Below are 22,170 nucleotides of genomic sequence, written 5' to 3' on the forward strand. Positions count from 1 at the left end.
CCAGGGTTAAATTATGAGGTGAGATTACCAGAGTTGTATTCCTGGAATTTAGAAGATTAAGGGATGATTTGATCGAAGTTTTCAAGTTATTAAGAGGAAAATTTAGAGCCACACATTTCCAGAGTAAAATTAGGAAACAATTCTAATGAAAAAGGGTGGTAAAAGTTTTGAACTCTCTTTCATAAACTACAATTGATGCTAGGTAAACTGTTGATTTTAGATCTGATATTAATATGGAGTTAGGTCACAGTAAAGCCATCATCTCACTGAATGGTGGAACAGGTTCAAGGGACTAAACGGCCTGCTCTTCTTCCTATGGATAATTCCATCCTTGACCATTTGTGTCCATCAAGCTTCAATTCCCATTTTCCATGAAGAGCCATTTCTTGTGGATACAATTTAAAAAATATTGAAAGCAATGAATTTATTGTGAAAATGAAGAATTGAAAGGAGGAGACCATACACACATTATTTAATAATTCTGCTCATTTTTTTTACAAAATAAGTAGATGTAATTTATAATTAGGGGCATTGAACAATGAAACATAACTTGCTTGATTTCAATTTACTTGAGATAAAGGACAACATTCCATCAGCAGTTTTGGTTACTTCTCTTACCTGTGCACTAGCTTTTGATGATTTGTGCACACACACATTTAAATTTCTTTGCTCCTGCACAGCTCTTAGTCTCTCTTGACATTCAGAACATAATTCGATTTGTCTTTCACAGATCCAAAGTGGATGATCTCATTCTGCCTTCACTTTCCAAGAGCAGATGGGGTCACACTACATTGGAATTTATGGACAAGCACAAGGATTTTGAAACTGAATGCATTAGGATGGGATGATCAGCATACCTGACATCTGTGGGACAGGATATATGCAGCATGTTAACAGTAATTAGAGAATAGCAGATGGGAAGTTAACAAGCAATGTGTTAAGAGTAGCTGATTCTAAAAGTATAAGGGTTTCAGCAACTGAATGGCTTAGACAAGGGAAGTTGGGCAATGTTGCAGAGTGAAAACAAGTGGTGGAGTTAAAGCTCAGCTCATGATTGAATAGGACAGCAGTTAATTCTGACTAATTTAGATTAAGATTGTGGTTGGGAGGGTGATGGAACCTGCAGCAAGGGAGCTGACGTTGTGCCAATTTCCGGCTTCTTGATGTTGATCTAGGGGTAGTCAACTCATCTGAGACTTGATGTAAAAAATATAATCTGTACAGAGGCTGTAACGGGATAGAGAAAAGTGGAAGAGAAGTAGAACCAGGAACCAACACTTTCAAATGAAAGCTGACCCCCATATCCGCAGATGATCTGGCAAATGTCACTACTGGTAGAAAGACTGTAGATGAAAATTGTATTGCCATAAAGCAGCAACAAATAGAAACATAAAGAAACGTACCCAAGATAACACAAAGTGCAAAAATATTAATACTTGCAATGCAATTCCAAATTGTCAATCAAGTTCTCAAGGTGGAAATGGAAACCCAGAAGCAAATAATTTAAAGTAGAAAAGCAGCGAAGAGGCTCAATTATCAAGAGACCTATGTAAATAAGACTGAATAAACTAAGGAGCTACATTGAAGCCTGAGGCATAGTGAGGCCTCTAAAAATTTCTTAAAATTTATTTCAATTCAGCTGAATTCAGCTGTTAGTGAAATCAGATAGTTAGGCTCATTTGCCCAACAATATATGATCAGATGTACAACAATCTATTTCTTTCCTATTCCATCAGGTTCTCCAGGCAACTCAGTGTTTTCTGACAGAGAGGATAGTTCCCCAAACTTTCTTCTACTGGTCACTACACAGAGGGGAGGTGCCCAAGGATGACAAGTCTTCATGTTTTCCCACTTTGTCACTGCTCAGCAATGATGATAATGTCACAGTCGAGGTCAGAACCCTCCAGTCTGGAGATATTAACAGCACTACTCAAATTTTCCAGGAAAACTAGGGAAAGGAACATAATGTCCCTTAAGTAGGTTGTCAATAGGCAGAGTGGAAGGAAACGATTATTCATTCAAAATTTTCTTATATTCTTGTGTGACTTTGGATAAACTCACTTGCTTAAAGAGCTGTTTTTCACTAGTAATGATGCAGCACATCATTTAAATGGTTAAGTTTTTATGTAAGAGGACAACTAATGCAACTGAAACTCAGTTTAGGAGAACAAATCCTACTTTGCTAACAGTGAGCTGCCTTGCCATGTTATGAGGGGGAAAAACACTCAGTTCAGCAAAAAATAATCATAACAGTAATTTAAATTTAATACTAAATCAGCAATGGAATTTTGAAATCAACATTTGTTTTGCCTCTTCCAGCCATGATGTTTAAGTATTCTGTTCCAGCAAATCCACACACAGCACAAACTCCCTCTGCTGGGCTGTGTGGTCTCTTTTCAACTTGAGTTGCAAAAACTGAAATGAGAAGTTCCCACTAAAGCTAAAGCTTGAACTGTTATAACTAGACCTCATTCTCAAATTTAATTGTAACTTATTGAGTGATATTTATTTGCTACCTGAATATGACACTGCTTCAGACCTTACTGTTAATTTCACCTTAAAGGCAGCCCTTTTCAATTCTAAGGAAATCCTAAGCTTGCAAGTTCTCTTGGTTAATTTCCATAAGTCAGGAGTCTATGTCTTAAAATTATAACATGGTCCTAGGTTGTAAAAATTACAGTTGAGTATGGTCTAGAATTGGGATTGTGCAGTTTTTGGGTGCACCTTCTTTATCAGGAATTCTCTTATCCCTGTAAAAGACACAAGGCTGTCCATGCCAGGGTGTGCAGTTTAGACATTGTGAACTGTGTTAGTCCTTTTAAATTCTTTCTGCTCTTGTTTACAGGAAAATAACATTTTTTACCCTTATAAGCCTTCATTATGGACAAAATCAAAATAATGCAGATTCTGGAAATTTGAAATAAAAACAGAAACTGCTGGAAAAGATTCAGCAGGTCTGGCAGCATCTGTGGAGAGAGAAACAAGAGTTAACGTTCAACTTTAATGCTGTTTCTCTCTCCACAGATGCTTCCAGACTTGCTGAGTTTTTTCCAGCATTTTCTGTTATAGTTCATTATGGACTTTTTTTTTACATGGATTGCTTCAAAATACCATATCAAACGAAATAATCCAATTTTATATGGAGTTCTGAAACATGGTATAAGCCTGTCTTTCCAATGTACAGTGGTGTAGCAGTTATCTTGCTGGCCTAATAATTCAAATGATCCATAGAGTGTGAGCTCACATCCCAGCCTAGTAGCTTATGAATTTGAATGTATTAGTAAAAAAATAAAAAGCTGGTTATCAGTAGACTTGACCATGAAGGTTTCAGATTTCAGGGAAAGATATCTACTGTCCTTATCCAGTCTGGTCTATGTGTGATTCCAATCCTACATCAACAGGTTAACTGCACTCTGCAGCAAGTAACCAAGTCATACTGTTACCTTCTCAAAGAAAACTAAGGATGGGGAATAAATGTCAACTTTGCTAGCAACACTCAGATACTTAGAGCTAAGAGCCTAATGAGATGCATTAGTGGAATTTTCCTGCAAGCTTTGGAAGCAGCCATTTTGCTCCCCTATGTAATTACCCAGAATTACTGGCTGTATCCATTACAGTACTCACCACTTTTCTCTGTCTCTTCTTGTAACTTATGTTCATTTCTTCGTGCTTTTTTAGTGCTGCATCAATTGTAATTTTTAAGTCAATGGCACGTTTTAGGCGAAGGTCGCTAATACCAGCCTTGGTGAGTATCTGGAACAAAATTTTTAAAAATTGTTACTCCAAATTATATCACCAGAAGCCTGTTTCAGTAACATATTCTGTAGAAAGGTTAGGCCTGGGGCATGAAGGTGCTGCCATGAGCTGAAGAGGATTCAGCCTCAGTCATGCAGATATTCAGCTGAAGGAAGTTTTGGTCTTGATATTGACAAAGTATAAAAGAATGTGGCAACTATGCCCTTGTATGGACATGGCACCTGATGATAAAACATCAAAACTATTTGTCTGTGTGTTTGCAAAGGCATTACAAATGTCTTTGATCTCAGCTGTCCAGCAGCACTAACCACTGGACCCACCTCATAATTTTCAGCATCAACAATGTCATTGCTTTCCTCTATGGCATCCTCTGGGACATCTATTATCAGTTCTTTACCGGATAGCAAACTTATGAAGTCCATAACATACTAGCACAAATTTATGATATTGTGCTGGACAAATTTTGCAAACATCAAAGTTTTCCTTAAAGCATACCAATGGCTTGTTCAGTTCAAGCTTTTTTTTAACTCCATGTTTCACTGCAGTGCCTCAATAGCACTGTGGAACCTACAAAGTGCCATCACGAACCATGGGAGTATCAGATATCCCTAGTCAATCAGCAAACATGTCCCTGATATTGCAATAGAAGCAAAAATACTGAACTGGTAAAATAAAGACAAAATTACATCTCCCAGCCTTTTGTGAAATCATGTTCAGGAAACTGAACTATGTTTGCAAATGTGCTATGCAAGTAAGTCAATTTATTTTTGCGACCCAAAATATCATAAGATGCAATCAAAAGGCCCAAAACCTTGGACGATCAGGTGATACAGTAAAAATCTATTCTGGGACACTGCCAAAGTAAATAAACTGGTCTGCGCAGGCAAAGATGGAATTGATCTATGTTTGTGCATGACGAATTAGTTGATCTGGTAAAAGTTTCCTGTAGCTTTCTGGAATAAGCCTTTTGTGCAAAGGTTTAGAGCCACGGTTAGAACTGTTTGCCATGGCCTCGGATGACACATCCTGAGAGATGGTCTGGTTATCTTTTGGGTACAGACTAATAAGTCTGGCATTCCTCCGTCTTCAATCTCTAGTTTGATTTACTATAACATGCATGTTATATCAAATAGGGTTCCCCACGGAGAAGGGCAGCTCTCAGGCTTCAGAGGCTACATTCTTAGCTACTCTTCAGCTCTGCAGAATGCAGGGAAGACTTCCTGACCAAATGCTGGTCCTCCAATTTCTCAAATTTTAAATTCTCATCTGTATGTTTATTTTTTCCTGCATCCTGCTCTGAATTCTCCATTTCTCTGATTTCTATCCTCTTATACATCCTGTCAACCCTTCACTCTGACTGTGCCTTCAACAACAGAGGTCCCACATTCTGGATTCCCTCTCTCTCTCCTCTTCGAAAGTCTCTTCAAAACCCACCACTCTGACAATCTTTTGGTCGCCCCTCCAAACCTTTCCTTACTTGCCATCCTTTGGCATGCTTTTCTAAGTTAAGCACACTGTATAAATGCAATTTGCAATTATTAACAAAACTCATAGGTTTCACTTTAAACATTTATTTTTACAACTGTATATATTCATTTAAGTGCATGCAAATTTATATTAGAATGACATATATCACAAGAATGGCACCTGTTCGGTACTCAAACAGGTAGAGACATAGTGACTAACAAAATCTGTTTGCAGCAACCTCTCATTGTTCTATTTTTCAGCAACCAACCTAAACAACAACATAAGAATTGCAGTTTAAATTAGAAGCCAGAGATGTTCTTAATTTATTAAAAGCATCATTGATGATGGTGTTTATGACAATGTCTCCTGAGGATTGCTTTTATCCCTGATCACAGGTTTCTTTGCACAAAATCCATTAACACTAAACTTCTTAATTCATACCTGGATCCAATACTGGACAGTTGGTAAGTATTTATTAGTGAATAGTCTTTGGAGGTCCTTTATGTTGTTGATGACAGCGCTATTGTCTTCATCCTCTTTGATCTTTAAGTCTGTTATCCAAACATACAGAATATCATTGGATCATAGAATGGTTACAGTGCAGAAGGAGGCCATTCAGCCCATTGAGCCCATGTCGGCTCTTGGCAACAGCAATTTAACTGGTCCCACTCTCCTGCCCTCCCCCCATAGCCCTGCAATCTTCTTCCCAATCCAATCCTCTTTTGAAGGACACATTTGAATCTGCCTCCACGACACTCTCAGGCAATGCATTCCAGATCCTAACCACTCATTCTATATAAAGTTTTTCCACATGTCATAGTTGTTTATTTTGGCAATCACCTTAAATCACTGTCTTCTGGTTCGCTACCCTTCCACTAATGGGAACAGTTCATCTACTCGATCTAGGCCACTCATGATTTTCAACAACTTCATCAAATCTCCTCACAATCTTCTCTTCTTCAAGAAGAACAGCACCAGCTTCTCCAATCTGTTCCACAAATCTGAAGTCCCTTATCCCCAAAACCATTCTCGTGATTCTTTTCTGCACCCTCCATAAAACTTTCATAGCCTTCCTAAAATGCAGTGCCTCGATTTGGACACAGTACTCCGATTGAGGCTGTACCAGTGTTTTATAAAGGCTCATCAAACTTCCTCGTTTTGGCTCGCAATGTCTTTATTTAAAAAGCCAAGGATCCATAAGCCTTTTTAACCACTTTCCCAACGTACCTTGCCACCTTCAACGATTTATATATGTATACCCCATGTCTCTCAGTTCCTGCATCCCATTTAGAACTGGACCTTTTAGTTTATATTGCCTCTCCTTGTTCTTCCCACCAAAATGCATGACTTCACACTTCTCTAAATTAAATCTGCCACATTCCATCAATTCCACCAGCAGATCTATGGCCAGAATTCTCCATTTGGCGAGCAGTGGCAGGGCCAGCTCGCCGCCGCATAAAATGACACATGGCGACATCGGGCGGGCACCCCAACGTCACCATGCGTCACTTAGATTTTCAGTTCGGCAGGCGCCTACCAAACAGCCAAATGCCTATTAAGGCCATTTAAATAGTAACTAATTCAATTAGCTGAGCTGCCTGTCCAACCTTAAGGTTGGCGGGCAGGCGAAGAGCCCAGGCGGCCTTTGCATTTATCATGAAACCTCATCCACAGGCGGGATGAGGTTTCATGAAGTGTTTTAAAAGTCATTAAAAATTTTAAAAGTAATTCTTTCGCATGCCCCAGCTCATGTGACACATGAGGGGACATGTTTAAAAGTTTTTATTTCCCTTTATTTAAATTTACACATCAAATCGATCTCCATGAGGCACCTCCATGCCTCAGGGAGATCTCTGTGCTCTTGCATGCGTGAAAGAGCACAGGGAACAAGTCAGGGAACCCCACCCCAACCACACAGTGAAAGCTCAGCGCTTCCAGGCGAGAGTCACACTGGGCGGGCCCTAATTGGCCCGCCCACATAAAATGGCGACACGTCCCTGATCGGGGGCGCCGATTGGGTTCGCACCTCTCACCCAGGGTGGGGGAAATTCGGACCTATATCTTCTTGAAATCTATTATTATCCTCTGGACAATTCACAATGCTTTCAAGTTTTGCGCCATCTTCAAATTTTGAACTTTTGCCCTGCACACGGAGGTCTAAGTCATTAACGTATTTGAGAAAAGCAGTGCTCCTAGTCCCAATCCCTTGGGAATCCCACTATATACTCTCCTCCTGACTGAAAAACAATCATTCATCATTACTCTGTTTCCTGTCACTCAGTCAACTTCATTTCCATTGTACCACTGTCCCTTTTATTTCACTGGCTTCAATGTTGCTGGCAAGTGTGTAATGTTACATTTTATCAAACGCCTTTCAGAAGTCCATATACACCAGATCAACCACATTGAGTATTCTGAGGACAATCAGGTTAGTTAATTAGCCTTTAACAAATCTGTGCTGGCTTTCCTTAATAAATCCATGCTTATCCAAGTGACTGTTAATTTTGCTCCAGATTATTACTGACTGTAGTTGCTGGATTTATCCTTACACACCTTTTTTTGAACAAGGGTGCAACATTCGCAATTCTCCAATCCTCTGACACCACCCCTGTAATTCAAGAGGATTGGAAGATTATGACCACTACGTCTGCAATTTCCACCCTTAATTCCCTAAGCAGCTTCAGATGCATTCCATCAGTCCTTGCTACTTATCAACATTAAGTACAGACAACTTTTCTAATACCTCTTTCTCAATTTTTAGCCCACCCAGTATCCCAATTATTTCTTCTTTAGCTATGACTTTGGCAGCATCTTCTTCCTTGGTAAAAACAGTCACAAAGTACTCATTTAGTTCGTCAGCCATGCCCTCTGCAGCCATGTGTAGATCCCCTTTTGATTCTTAATTGGCCCTACCCCTCTTCTTACTATCCCTTTGACAATGTATAAAGCTATAGAAAAAATTTGGATTCCATTTCATGTTAGCTTCCAGTCTCTTCTCATTCTCTCCCTTTGTCTCCTATAATTCTTGTTTCACTTCTCCTCAGAACCTGTCTGATCATGGAAGGTTCCATCATGTTACATCTGTCATAAGCATCCTTTTGCTGTTTCATGTTGCCCTCTACTTTTTTTGTCATCCAGGGAGCTCTGGCTTTGGTTCCTTTACCCTTCCCCTCATGGGAATGTACCGCAACTGTACCCGAACTATCTCCTCTTTAAAGGCAGCCCATCATATTTTTACTCCAGATTGCTCCCTGTCCTTATCCATATTTAACCTAAACCTAATGATACAATGATCACTGTTCCCTAAATGTTCCCCTACTGACACTTGATCCACTTGATGTATCTCATTCCTCAAAACTAGATGCAGCAATACCTGCTTCCTTGTTGGGCCAGTAAAGTACTAATCTTGGAAATTCTCTTGAATGCACTTCAGAAACTTTTCCCCCTCTCCACCCTTTACACTATTGCTCTCCCAGTCTATATTAGGGATAATTGAAAATGACCATTATCAATGCTCTATGGTTCTTGCACATTGTAATTTCCTGAAAATTTGCCCCTTTACAACTTCCCCACTAGTTGGTGGTCCACAGAGTACACAGTAGCATAATGCCACCTCTATTGCTTCTTAACTCTGACCAAATAGGTTTTATCCCTGAGTTCTCCAGGACATCATCTCTCATCAGCACTGTAATATTCTCAATCAGTACTCCTACTCCACCCCTCCTTTCTATCCTTCTTGTATATCTTGGATCCAGGAATAACTCGTGCCTAGTTCTGCCCTTTTTGAGCCACAACAAAATATTGCAGTGTGGCCATTTGTGTTTGCAGCTTACCAACCTTATGTGTCATGCTTTATGTGTTTACACACATTAGCACTAAAGTAAGAAATAGAAAAGTATTAGATGGGGTCAGACTCTGAGAGAAAGAAAAAGGTCTAATGTCCCTCCCAGTTCTTTCTGAACCTCATTTCTCCTTTCTAATGCAACACCCTGGTTCCCATCCACCGCCAAGTTAGTTTAAACCATCCCCTAAAGCACTGTCAAACCATCTTGTAAGGACATTGGTTCCAGCTCTGGTGGTACGCAATCCATCCTACCTGGACAGGTCCCACTTCCCCCAGAACCAGTCCCAATGTCCCAGGAATCTAAAGCCCTCCCTCTTGCACCATCGCCACAGCCACATATTTATTTGCTCTATCCTCCAATTTCTGTACTCACTAGAGGGTAGGAACAATCTGAAGATTGCTGCCTTGATGGTCCTACTTCGTAGTTTCACTGGCAGCTCTTTTAAATGTGCCTGCAGGAACTTATCCGTCTTTCTTTCTATATCGTTGGTAGCGATTTGGACCACAACCACAACAGTTCACCCACCTTCTTCAGAATGCTCTTTAGCCTCTCAGTGACCCTGGCACCAGGGAGGCAATATACCATCCTAAAATAATGTCTGCAACTCAGAAATACTTGTCACTAAAACTACTGCTTTCCCAATCTTCCTGCTGCCTGTGCCCCCCACCATCAACATTATTCAGAAGTGAATTTAGCAAAAAGATGCAATTTCTTGCAAATGTCCTTTAGAGAAGGAAACCTGCTGTGCTTACCTGGTCTGGCCTACATGTGACTCCAGACCCACAGCAATGTGGTTAACTCTTAAATGCACTCTGAACAGGGCAATTAGGGATGGGCAAAAAATGCTGGCCTAGTCAGCGATGCCCACATCCCATGAATGAATATAAAATAAAACTATACTATGCAGTCAGAAACATAAGAGACAAGGGGCCAAATCTTCTGAGGAGTGGTAACCACCATTGGATTGCCACTCAGCTCCTATTCTTTTGCACAAAGATGGAGCTCCGCATTTCTGCCCCGGCTTCCGAATCAGGCCTCTTCAGAAATGTGGAGTGTACCTGCTATGGGAGTCCTTTCTCGTAATGTAGGATAGTCAGGGGAATCCAAGCCACAGCCCCTTTTTACGGCACTATTTGCTGTATTTTTGTAAGTCTTTATTCACTAACATACTGAAAAGCTGAGCGTGTTCGAGGCAAGTGGCAACATGGGCAGGGTGGTGAGGTAGGATTGGCGGGGTGGGGGGGGGGGGGGGATTATCAGTTGTGTGGCTACCCTGGAATTAGACATGGTTTCTCTTTGTCTAATATTGCCTGAGTAACTATTCAAGTAAGTAAGTCAGAACACTCTGAAAAGTCTAACTCATGGTTGGAGGCTTTTTTAGAGGGCTCCAAGGAGCTGAGGAATTGCCCATCGAAAGTTAAAACTTCCCGGGCAATTTCCATGGAATCCTTGCATTGGGACTTCTGAGGGGTCCAGTAACACATCCTCTGGGGTACATTAGGTTTCCAACCATCCCGGACCAGAAGATCTGGCCCAAGATATTAGTAAACTAATGATTTATTCCAAAACAAGCCTGCTGTGCTCATCAGAGCAAGGATGGTACAATGTAGGTTCAAACGCAGAAAACCCTTAGAACCATTTGATATCCTTCCAAAATGTCAATTCTAACATCTAGCTGTGAAGGAGACGAGCATCTTGACCTTAACTACCCTGTCTGGAAAGCTGTTCCAACTGTTAAGTAACTGTGCAAAGAAATATATTTGTCTTCATTTCCAAACTTGCCCTTCACTACTCTGAGCCTGTGCTGAATTGCCCCAATGCCCAGGGGCAGTGTTATTCTGTGTTTATTTTATCTATTTCATATTCTAAATTCCTTAACAAGGTCCCTTCTGAATTGCCTTAATGTGTCAATAAGGACTTTTAAAATCATATTTTATTGCTGATTTACAGAGACAGTTTTTCTTTTGCATATTTTTCAGTTTTTAATTTTAGCATCAGAAACCAGGAGAAATTCTGAAGAAAAAATTTAGAACACAACCAGAGAAAAATCAATAAAATTCAAGTTTTAATCTGAACACTCGCTAACTTGCAAGAAAACAAAATAATTTGCATGGTTACTGGAATATTTTTATGAATGGTATGCATTATAAAATATATTAACATGAAAACTGATAGCTTTTGCTACGATGAGTGCAATTTCAAGCACCAATGCTTGTGGAAAGGATGACTGACGCCAGCTGATCTATTCTTCAACACACGCCAGTTTATCCTCACAAGGAGTACAGTCCCTTCTACTCCTTTCCCAGGCTCTCACACTCTGAAAACAGGCCCTGGACTGATTTTCCCTTCAGATTGCAGGCTCACCTCCAAACTTTGCCATATATATGTACTAAAATTGTAACAGAGGATACTTCTACAATACATCATTGAAAAGCAATTGCCTGTATGCAGTTTGAATTATTTTTGTACTGGTATATTTGTTAACGACAGGTCCAATTGGTTGAATTCTGCAATGTAATTTCTAAAATTTTATTTCAAATTCTTAAAAGTTACTGAACTGTGAACATCTGAAACAATGGCAAGTTAGTAAACTCAAAATCAGTAACTATTAAATAGTGTGATCTGTAGATACCTGTATGAATTTCCAAGTCGAGGGAATACTTATGTGAAAGAAGGCCATGATTTCTAATAAACACTTCACCACTGTGTTCAAGTTCTTCATCCTCGCTGTCTTCACTTTGACACAAGAAATCTGATTTACACTTTTCATGAGCTGTATTCACCAAATGCAGCGGCGCAAGGTCCTTACTGCTGCATGGCTGCTCGTCATCAAACAAATCTGTGGAGCATCGGTGATCATCTTTCTGCCCACTGGTCATACAGGTTGCATCGTTCGTTTGGTCAGTTGCTTCTTGTGCATGCTGAGAGCCGACGTCACTAACGGTGAACTCAGAAAAATCAGGTAGCAGCAGTCTGAAACAAGTCTCCAGCTCAATCAAAGAGTTTTGAATTTCTTCTGACATTTCTGTTTCGATAACACAAAAAACTATTATTAAAAAAGTCAGCAGTAACTCCTAGAAACATAGCGTATAGGTGAAAAAGCTTCAAATCTTACTCTAAGGAAAACCACCCAGTGGGTTGTAATAATTAGCTGAGCACCAAAACTGGATCAACACCCGATATCACCTCTTCGAACTATTTAACTTTTTAAAGAAACTAGTGGTCACCCTATGGTAAATGAAAGACAATAGGTTATTCTGGTGCAGGAAGACATAATAAAGATGTGGACGTATATACTACCTTTCACATTTTCAGCAACCCTCTCCCCAAAACGCTTCACAGGGAATCAATTGCTTTAGAAGTGTATTTATTTTCGTTAAACCAACAAACAAAGCAATTTGTCAGGTCCAACAGGCAGCAATGAGATCGATTAATCCATTTTGGCGATGTTGGATGAGAGATGAATGTTGTCCAGGACCAGTACTCCTTGCCCTTCAACAAAAGAATGCCATGCCCTCAGTTTAATGCCTCATCTGAAAGATAGTACCCATGACAATACAGCACTCCCTGTTATAAAATGCCCACCCAGATTATTTGCTAAAGTCCTGATCCGAAGCTTCAACCGAAAACCTTCACACCTAGTGGCAAAAGTGCTATACTAAGGCAAACTAACAATTAAGATGCACAAGATGTTATTCTCATGCTAAAGGTGAAGATCTATCCTTTTTTGACATAATGCTTAATTACTGTTAAGCAAACATGAAATAAGGTCAGAGATTAATTCTTCCTCATGCTGCATGTCAAAGCTCATCTTTCTCTGTATTTTTAAAGTGAAGTTCAGCTAGTCTCTACAGACATTCTGGCTGCCCAATGATGTGAAGTGCTGGAGTTTAGAAGAATGAGAAGTGATCTCATTGAAATACACATGAATCTGAAGGGCTTTGATAGGGTAGACCCTGAGAAGTTGTTTCCCCTGGTTGGGGAATTTGGAACATAGAGTCATCATTTCAGGGTAAGGGAGCAATCATTTAACACCAAAATGAGGAGAAATTTCTTCAGTCAAAGGGTTGTGGATGTTTTATCGTTGAATAAATTTAAGGTTGGGACAGACAGATCTTTGGTCTCTCAGGGAATCAAGGAATATGGGGAGCAGGTGGGAAAGTGGAGTTAAGGCCAATGATCAGCCATGATTGTATTGAAGGGCAGAGCAAGCTCGAGGGGCTGTATGGTCTACTCCTTCTCCTATTTCTTTTGTTCTTATGTTCTGGCTCTTGCATCAATTAAGGTATTTACAATTGCTGAGGAACTCTGGACAGTGGTGTTCTAAATGACTGCTCTTCTGACACAGAGCAGTGTGACTCAAAGAATGATAGAAAAATGAGGTAGCAGAAATGCACACAATGTGCTATACTACTTGTATCCTGTGACATTGCTCACATTTATATGCTTTTTACAGAAGAGAAGTGCTATGCTCCAAGGTGAAATTCTGTGGCTCTTTAAAGTTCATAAATTCTAATTAGTGTTTTGTAAACACTAGGTGAAGTCAGGGGTCAATTGTCCTTCAGACCTCCAGGTCACAACCTGGCACTGTTTATTTCCTTTTCTAATATTTAAAGTATGAGTCAGAGGTTAAAGGTATCATGATTCAATGTCCATTAAGGTGCATTTATTGCTGAAGACTTTGACCATTTCAATTGAACGCCTTTTTCTACTTCTAATTTTTGAATGTGATACATTAAGTGTGATGGAAGAAGCTTAACATACAGTTAAAGCAGCATTTTTTAAATATCAGATAGAATAAATGTGTTTCATTTTTAACTTTTTATATTTTATTGCTTGAATAAATATAGATGCATCTTCTATTTATGAAAAAGCAGCCTCCTTTTCGGTTACTGGTAATAGAATGGCTGCAGAAAATAATCAACAAAGGATAAGTTATTCTGGTAGCAATTGAAGTCCACATGACATAAGCCTTAGGGCCTAGCACAATTAGTTTTTTGTTGCAAGGACACATGGGGTTACTTGCAGTTTTCCCCATATGCATGTAACAATTTAATCTCTTATCAGTTAACCTTACCTTTTAGTCTCTCAATTCCAGGGCCTTTTTAAGGAAGTCACTGCTCTCAGATTAAACAATGCAATATGAAAATAGCCTAGTGATAGTTTTGCTTTTGGTTGCCTATCAAATGCATACCAGTCTAAGGTTATTTTGCTCACAGCAAGACTTCAGGAGTTCAGACAAACTAAGAATGAGATTTTTTAAATTATGTTGAGTTCCAAGAGGCATTTTACATCTGTCATCCTTTTTACAGAATCTCTTTTATATTAGTTTACCATCCAATTTTCACACAAGTTGTTTTGGGGGGAAATGTCACATCATGTGAAACTACCTTCTAGGATATATTTTTAAAAATTGTAAGCCCATCTCTAAGGGAACATTCTGAAATCCTAGAGATAAAAACAAAAAAAAACTGCGGATGCTGGAAATCCAAAACAAAAACAGAATTACCTGGAAAAACTCAGCAGGTCTGGCAGCATCGGCGGAGAAGAAAAGAGTTGACGTTTCGAGTCCTCATGACCCTTCGACAGAACTTGAGTGAGTCCAAGAAAGGGGTGAAATATTTCACCCCTTTCTTGGACTCACTCAAGTTCTGTCGAAGGGTCATGAGGACTCGAAACGTCAACTCTTTTCTTCTCCACCGATGCTGCCAGACCTGCTGAGTTTTTCCAGGTAATTCTGTTTTTATTCTGAAATCCTAGTTTGGATTCCTACTGCCAATCATGTTTCTGTAATTAAAAACAACAATATAATGTATAGCAGGTTCTAAGCATATTTCGAAAATACTAACTTATTGCCAATAGTAAGGTCACCTTGGAGCAACGGCCCATTCTGAGGTGATGGTGCATCTTTATCCATATATTTTGCAACTTTCCAAAATGCCAATGGAAGACACCACATCTTATACCGAATGTTTAACTCAAATTCAACTTGGCTTGAAAGTATCTGGATAAAATTCTGCTTCCCACACAAGTCTGCTTCCCATTCCTGCTCCAACTCTTCTCAAGATCTCAAAAGCAAAAATTTCTTATCTTCCTTAGGCTCCCTTCCTTCTGCAATTTTTGGTTGGCAAAACCCAAGTTTGGTATCATTAGTCTCTAAACTTATATTGTAATGTAGAAAATCTGATATTTTGGGGTGAAAATTCATGTGGCGTTGTAACAGTGTGTGTGGAAGAGCAGGACCCAGCTCCATCTGGCTGCCATCCTATGTAATTTACATTTCAAATTGTGGCCAGAAATGGAGGCCTCTGCTGCCTGCCTCACTTACACCCCAGCAGCATTATGGGAGAATGACTATGGGTGCTCTTGGGGTCTCCGAGGAATTCTGTCCAGTGTGGCCCTCCCTCCATCCAGTGGTCCAGCTGTGAATCTACAATAGGGATTGGTAACCTCCAATATACTTGCCAAATTCCCAAGTGAAAAATAATTTTACTTACCTCATTAAATGGCCTGGCAAGGGTTTAAGTCGGCCACTCTCAAAGCAGCTGTAAGCACAACAGGGCAAGCATCTCTGTTGCACCTTAACAAGTGTGGGTCACCAATCTTAATTGTTCTAATGACCCTGTTTCCATGATCTGAAATGGGACCATGGAAAAGTCGAAGCACAGGGTCCTCCACTGTAACTCTAAACAAGTTTATGGGAAGTTCTTACCTAAGTCTTCCTTCCTACTCTTTTAAACATTAATTGGCCCTTCACATAGGTTTCTCATTTAAAAGAAAGAACAAAATATAAGAGGATCACTTAACGTTTCATTTTCCATGAGTATACATCACTTAATATCAACACAATGAAGAAAATGGAATTAGTAGCACACCTTCCATTTCTTGTTCCACTCTGTTTACTTTCACTTTATTAATATTTTCCAGCCTTTTCAATCTCTCTTCTTCCCGTTTCCTCTCAGCTTGGGTTCTAGCCCCAAGATCTTGGAAATCCACCTAAACGACAATGAGAGATAAATAACACACAACTTAATTAATGAAAATTGTTGCACTGAAGTTAAGGAGGTAAAGTTCCTCTTAGCACAAAACAAATATGTTAAATTTTTTTTGAAACAAAAGGGCAAGGGTCGGACAGGCGGTGGTGGGCAGGGAGAGAAAGGTGTTGGACCAAGCTTGGGGTGGGATAGCCAGGGGTTGGGGGAATCTCGGGGGTGAGGGGGAATATCTGGGTGGTTCAGCAGTTGAGGGCAGTTTCATGGGGTGTTTGTGGGGTTGGGGGGGGGGGAAGAAATGATCCCAGAGGGAGGGGTTGGGGAGAGTCCCGTGGAGGTTGTTTTTATATTTTATGCGGGTCTGTACAATAGTTGCCCAGGAGCTAGAAGTAGTTTTAATTCTTCTAACTTTTTCTGGGTAGCTTTTGATGTAAGACAGTCAGAACCATCTGAAGTTTGCACTTTAAACCCTAATTTCGGATGATTCCCAGTGCAGGGCAATTACCCACCAGAAGTTTGAACCTGGGAACTTCCAGCAGGGGTGGGGGAGCTTCCCCAGTACATCTTTGGGGGTACCCCCCAGATACACTGCCCTGTAACTTGGAAGTTAGAGCCCAAAGAGATTACAGATTCAAAGGTACATTACTGAAAGTTCACATACAGGTACATAGAAAAAAGGCCAACATCATTTTGGATTTGATAAATATTGGCATAAGAGTACAAAACATTTGTTTTGTACAAAACATTTGTTTTGCACAAAACATTAATTATTCCATAATTGAGAGAGTACTGTGTATAGGATTGTGGGTTCCCATTAAAGAAGTTACATGAAAGCCATAGACAGCATCAATTCACCAGAATGATGCTGGAAGTAGGAAATTATTTGGACTGACTAGAGAAACTGAGACTTGGGACTGTTTTCACTGAACCAGAAAAGATTAAGAGATTTAGTTCAAAAGTGAAAAGGGGGAACTATTTCCACAATTATGCCATGTAACACAGTATATATCATTCTGTTGCTAAAATGCAGCTGTTGTAGCCTAGGGATTCCCTGCAAGACTATAACGTTTCATTGTTGTGCATTCTGTGGTCATTAGAAGCTAACTGTCCTTAGGCAGAACACAAAATTGTTTCCAACTTCAAATATTTTTTATTTTTAAAAATGTATCCCTTTTCAAAATCTCAAGCATAGGAAATCTATAAGAACGCATTAGTAATGCCACACATAGAAATCTTGTAAGAATTTGTCAGGTTATGTTAAGTCTAATATTTCACAGATATACTGATGATATACATAATTTTAAATTTGGAACAGCACATTATCGATGCACATTTTTCTACTTCCCATTTCAAATACATTTAAGCAATTAACTTCTTTAACTACCGGAAGAGAAATGAAACTTAATTAAAAAGACAAAAAATATTCACCTTCTTAACTTGTTTTAGGAAGTGATAACCCAAAGAGAGTTTCTTATAAGCTTCCCCGTATTTCTCGTGCCATTCCACTACAGATTTGATTGCCATTTCCTTCAATTTCTGAGCTATTTCTTTTGGTGGAGGCAGAGGTTGCTCATAATCTGATTCCACTGTTAGCTCCAGGAATTCCTGAAAGTTGGAAACAAGCAATGTCCGAAATTGATGTGAACGCACAAATAGCTCGTTTGCTATTTGGAAAGCAGACAGGCGGATCTCTGCATGCTCTTGGTTTAGCTGTGTCATGATTAAGTGGTACACTTGCTTGATGTAATCCTCAGATGACCTGTAAAGATATATTTTTTATATTTTAATTAATGGTCTAGGAATTGCAAGCATCTTTATTTGCATATAATTGCCCTGAAGCAGTCTGTGCCTGCATGCAGCAAGCCCTGGGCAAGGTTCAGGCTTTGGCTAAGAAGTGGCAAATAACATTCGCGCCACACAAGTGCCAGGCAATGACCATGTCCAACAAGGGAGAATCTAATCATTTTCCCATAACGTTTAATGGCATATTATTAAAATGAAGAGAGACTGCAGAACTCTGAAGTACAAAGGGATCTGGGTGTCTTGGTACATAAATTGGGAAAAGTTAGGATGCAGGTACAGCAAGTGATTAGGAATGGCAAACAGAATGTTGTCATTTATTGCAAGGGGAATAGAATATAAAAAGTAGGGATGTTTTGCTACAGTTGTACTGTGTACAGTTTTGGTCTCCTTATTTAAAAAAGGATATAAATGCATTAGCAGTTCAGAAGGTTCTCTCAACTGATACCTGGGATGCGGGGTTGGGGGTTATCTTACGAGGAAAGAATGGACAGGCTGGGCCTGTATCCACTGCAGCTTAGAAGATTGAGAGGCGATCTTATTGAAACGTATAAAATCCTGAGGGGACTTGATAGGCTGGATGCTGAAAGGATGTTTCCTCTGTGGGAGAGACAAGAATTACGACACAGTTTAAAAATAAGGGGTCTCCTATTTAAGATAGAAGTGAGGAGAATATTTTTCTCTCAGAGGGTTGCAAGTCTTTGGAATTCTCCCAGAGAGTGGTGCAGGCAGAGCCAATCAATATTTTTAAGGCAGAGGCAGATAGATTCTTGACTAACATAGGAGTCAAAGGTTATCGGTGGAATGTGATGTTGAGGCCGCAATCAGATTAGCCATGATCTTATTGAATGGCGGAGGCTTCAGGGGCCTACTCCTGCTGCTAATTTGTATGCTCATATTACCATCTCTAAGTCACTCACCATCAACATCCTGGGGGTTATCATTAACCAGAAAACTTAACTGGAGCAGCCACGTCAGCACTGTAGCAACAAGGGGTCAGAAGCTGGGAATTCTGCAGCAAGTAACTCACCTCCTGACTATCCAAAGCAAGCCATAAGTTCGGAGTGTGACGTAATACTCTCCTTTGCCTGGATCCAACAATATTCAAGAAGCTAAAGACCCCAGAACAAAGTGGCCCATCTATCACCCTAAACATTCAGTCCCTTCCTAGCATCACTGTGGGTGTACCTACACCACACAGGCTGCAGCAGCGCATTAAGTTGGTTCACCATCATCTTCTCAAGGGCAATTAGGGATGGGCAATAAATGCTGGCCTTGCCAGCAATGCACACATCCCTTGAATAAGTTAAAACAAACCTCCTTCCACCACCAGCACAGTGACAGCATTGTGGACCAGCCACAAAATGCATTGCAGCAAATCTCTAAGGGTTCCTCAAAAGCACACTCCACACCCCTAAGCTCAGCCACCTAGGAGGATAAGGACAGCAGACACATAGGAACACCACAAACCTGCAAGGTCTCCTCCAAGCCACACACAATCCTGGCTTGGTACTATAATCACAATCCCTTTGCTGTTGCTGGGTCAAGCTCCATCCTTAACAGGACTGAGGATGTACCTACACCACATGGACTGCAGCGGTTCAAGAAGATGGCTCCCCAGAACTTTCTCAAGAGCAATTAGGAATGGGCAACATATGCTGGCTTTGCCAGTGACGCTTGCATTCCAGGAATGAATAAAGTTCTGTAAAGGTTCTGCTGGTATCCTGTCTTAACTTCAGCAGAAGGCCAACAGACCTCCTTAGGGAAATAACTTAAATGGCTAAAAACAAACTTTTAGTTTCCCTGTGGCTCCAGTAGTGTTACAGCAGGAAACCAGTAGAATTCTGAGCAACTGTGGGCTCCAAACAACCCATCTACCCAACCCTTCAAGCAGCACCTGTCCAACATGTGGCAGAGTGTGCAGATTATGCATCGGACTCATCAGCAATTTCAGAACCATTAGAATTGGATTGGAAGCAAGTCATCCTTGATCCCAAGAGACTGCCTAAGAGAACACTCTCTTCGTAGGGGAGGGCATTTCCTCTCTGCTTGGTTTGTGTCTCTTATGATGGAGTGAAGATTCAGAAATTCACAATGCAGGAAATCACTGGCATATGAAAAAGTAGTAGAAGTAGGCCATTTGGCCCCTCAAACTTGCTCCACCATTCAGTAAAATCAAGGCTGATCGGTTTGTGTTCTAATTTCCATATTCCCATCTACCTCCAATAACCTTAGACTTTTGATAGGCAAGGGAATCCATCCCTCTACCTCTGCCTTAAAAATATTCAATGACCACGCTTCCACGACCTTCAGAGGCACAAAGTTCGAAAGTCACACCGCCCTCTGAGAGAAAAAAAATTCTCCTCACCTCTATCTTAAAAGGGCGACCCCTAATTTTGAAACAGTGGCCCCTAGTTCTGGACTCACCCACCAGAGGAAACATCCTTTCCACACCCACCTTGTCAAGACCATTCAGGATCTTATACACTTCAATCAAGTCACCCCTCACTCTTCTAATCTCCAGTGGAAACAAGCCCCGTCTGCCTAACCTTTCCTCATAAGAAATCCCGTTCATTCCAGATATAATCTACCGTTCTGACACAATGTGCCACATTGGCCTCTGTCATGAAAAATAATAATTTTCATAATATTGTGATTTATTGTAAAGGTAGGTTAATAGAGGGGTTTGGATTAGTTTCTCTGTGTGGATGTGTGTGGGGGAGGGATTTAATTGAATTGGAGACAGGTGGTCTGGAGCTTGCAAGTTGCAAAGCCATATTGGAACAATGGAATTTACATTAAAAAAGGAGAAACATGTATAAAGGAGATGAAGTTATGTGTAAGGGAGAAGGAATTCTAAGATCTAACAAAGTGTGAAAAGCCTCCAGCCTCTATGCATCAAGTTGCTATCTACAGGAACCGAAGCTAAGAAAACGCACTTTGAATATCACTGTCCAGGGTATTGTGTGTTTTGCTTGGGTCTGTTAGAATCTATTTGTTTTTACTGGTGCCTTAATGGAAGTGTAACTGGGAGCCAGATTAATTAGGGGATTTAGGGGTTATTATAGTAGTAATTTGTAGATCTACGTATGTGCTTAAAATCTTTTATTTTATTAATAAATGTTTAATTTAGTTTTGTATAAAACCTCTAAGTCTCAGTGGACTCGTTACTACTGAATTCAAGGCATGCCATCTCGAAATAAAATACAAATTGCAAAACAATTGTGACAGCTGTTTCAAGTTTCCCTCTGGGATTTGAGCAGCTCAGCATTTACCATCCACTGTGCCACAACAGCGTCCTTCAGCAAACATTACAATTTAGCAACTTCATACTTGCAGATTTTCTTAAGCTCCTTCATCTTTTCTACATTTAGCACTTGTTGTCCAGAGGTGGTGAGATCCTCAACCAGCTGAGAAAGCTTCTCATGCTGCTGAGCTTCCATTACTGTAAAGAAGGAATAAAAACATTAACACACTATAACATGAAGGTTCTGAATCCATCCATTCCCAAAGTTGCCTTCAGTAATAACTTACTGTAACTGAATTATATAGCTTTAGCCAAGTCTTAAACAATAAACATGGTATTTATCAGCTATAGTGAGTTAACTATCACAGGTATGCATTTTGCACAGTCGACATGAAAAAGCCAGGCCATCTCTGATAGAGGGGGGAAAATGTCACCAGAGAATGAATCATATTGAGCCATGCTCGCACACCTCCTCAGCAAGGTGTTGAAGCAAAATCCGGAATCACAAAAGACCTTTGGCCCATTAAGCCTGCCGTGTGCAGAGCCAATGTGTGATTATAAGTCTTTTCACCATCTACAAAGTTCAGATCAGGAGTGTAATAAAATGTTCACTAGTTGCCTGGATTGGTACAGCTGCAAAAGCACTCCAAAAGACAGTCACTTGGTTAACAATTCAGGAGAAACTTCCCTATTCAGAGTGGTTAGGATGTTGCTAACACACGAAGTTTTGATGGAAATAGTATGGATGGATTTGGGGAAGCTAGTTAAGTGCACAAGGAAGAAAGAAATACAAGGATATGTTGATGAGGGAGATGAAGCAAGATGGAAGGAGCTTCATGTGAAGCACAAAGACCAGCAAAATCTATTGGGCCAAATGGCCTATTGCTATGCTGTAAATACTATGCGATACAATCTGTTGCACAGCAGTTTGTTACTGTATTCAATATCCACTGCCTCAGCAGCACATTCTGACTGTTAGAATCATAGGGTTTTACAACACAGAAAAAGGCTCTTTGGCCCATTGTGGCCGTGCAGGTCATCAAGCCCCAATCTATTCTAATCT

The 22,170-nt window shown here is 40.2% G+C and overlaps 1 protein-coding gene across 2 annotated transcripts in view; it reads right to left on the reverse strand.

The window, feature by feature from the left end:
* Nucleotides 1–22,170, reverse strand: part of uvssa (UV-stimulated scaffold protein A) — a 102,132-nt gene that overhangs the window by 74,375 nt on the left and 5,587 nt on the right. Inside the window, exons 2-7 of one of the 2 annotated variants that reach the window (XM_041199168.1) lie at nucleotides 21,194–21,305; nucleotides 17,489–17,819; nucleotides 15,944–16,064; nucleotides 11,701–12,093; nucleotides 5,665–5,774; nucleotides 3,625–3,753 (exon numbers count right to left, since the gene is read on the reverse strand). In XM_041199168.1, coding sequence (XP_041055102.1) covers nucleotides 3,625–3,753; nucleotides 5,665–5,774; nucleotides 11,701–12,093; nucleotides 15,944–16,064; nucleotides 17,489–17,819; nucleotides 21,194–21,303 — 1,194 coding nt within the window. In that variant the 5' untranslated portion in view covers nucleotides 21,304–21,305. Of the gene's footprint in view, nucleotides 1–3,624; nucleotides 3,754–5,664; nucleotides 5,775–11,700; nucleotides 12,094–15,943; nucleotides 16,065–17,488; nucleotides 17,820–21,193; nucleotides 21,306–22,170 lie in introns of those variants that run through there. The other variant, XM_041199177.1, reaches the window with a different exon arrangement.

Source organism: Carcharodon carcharias, chromosome 1 (assembly GCF_017639515.1).
Source record: "Carcharodon carcharias isolate sCarCar2 chromosome 1, sCarCar2.pri, whole genome shotgun sequence".
NCBI lineage: Eukaryota > Metazoa > Chordata > Chondrichthyes > Lamniformes > Lamnidae > Carcharodon > Carcharodon carcharias.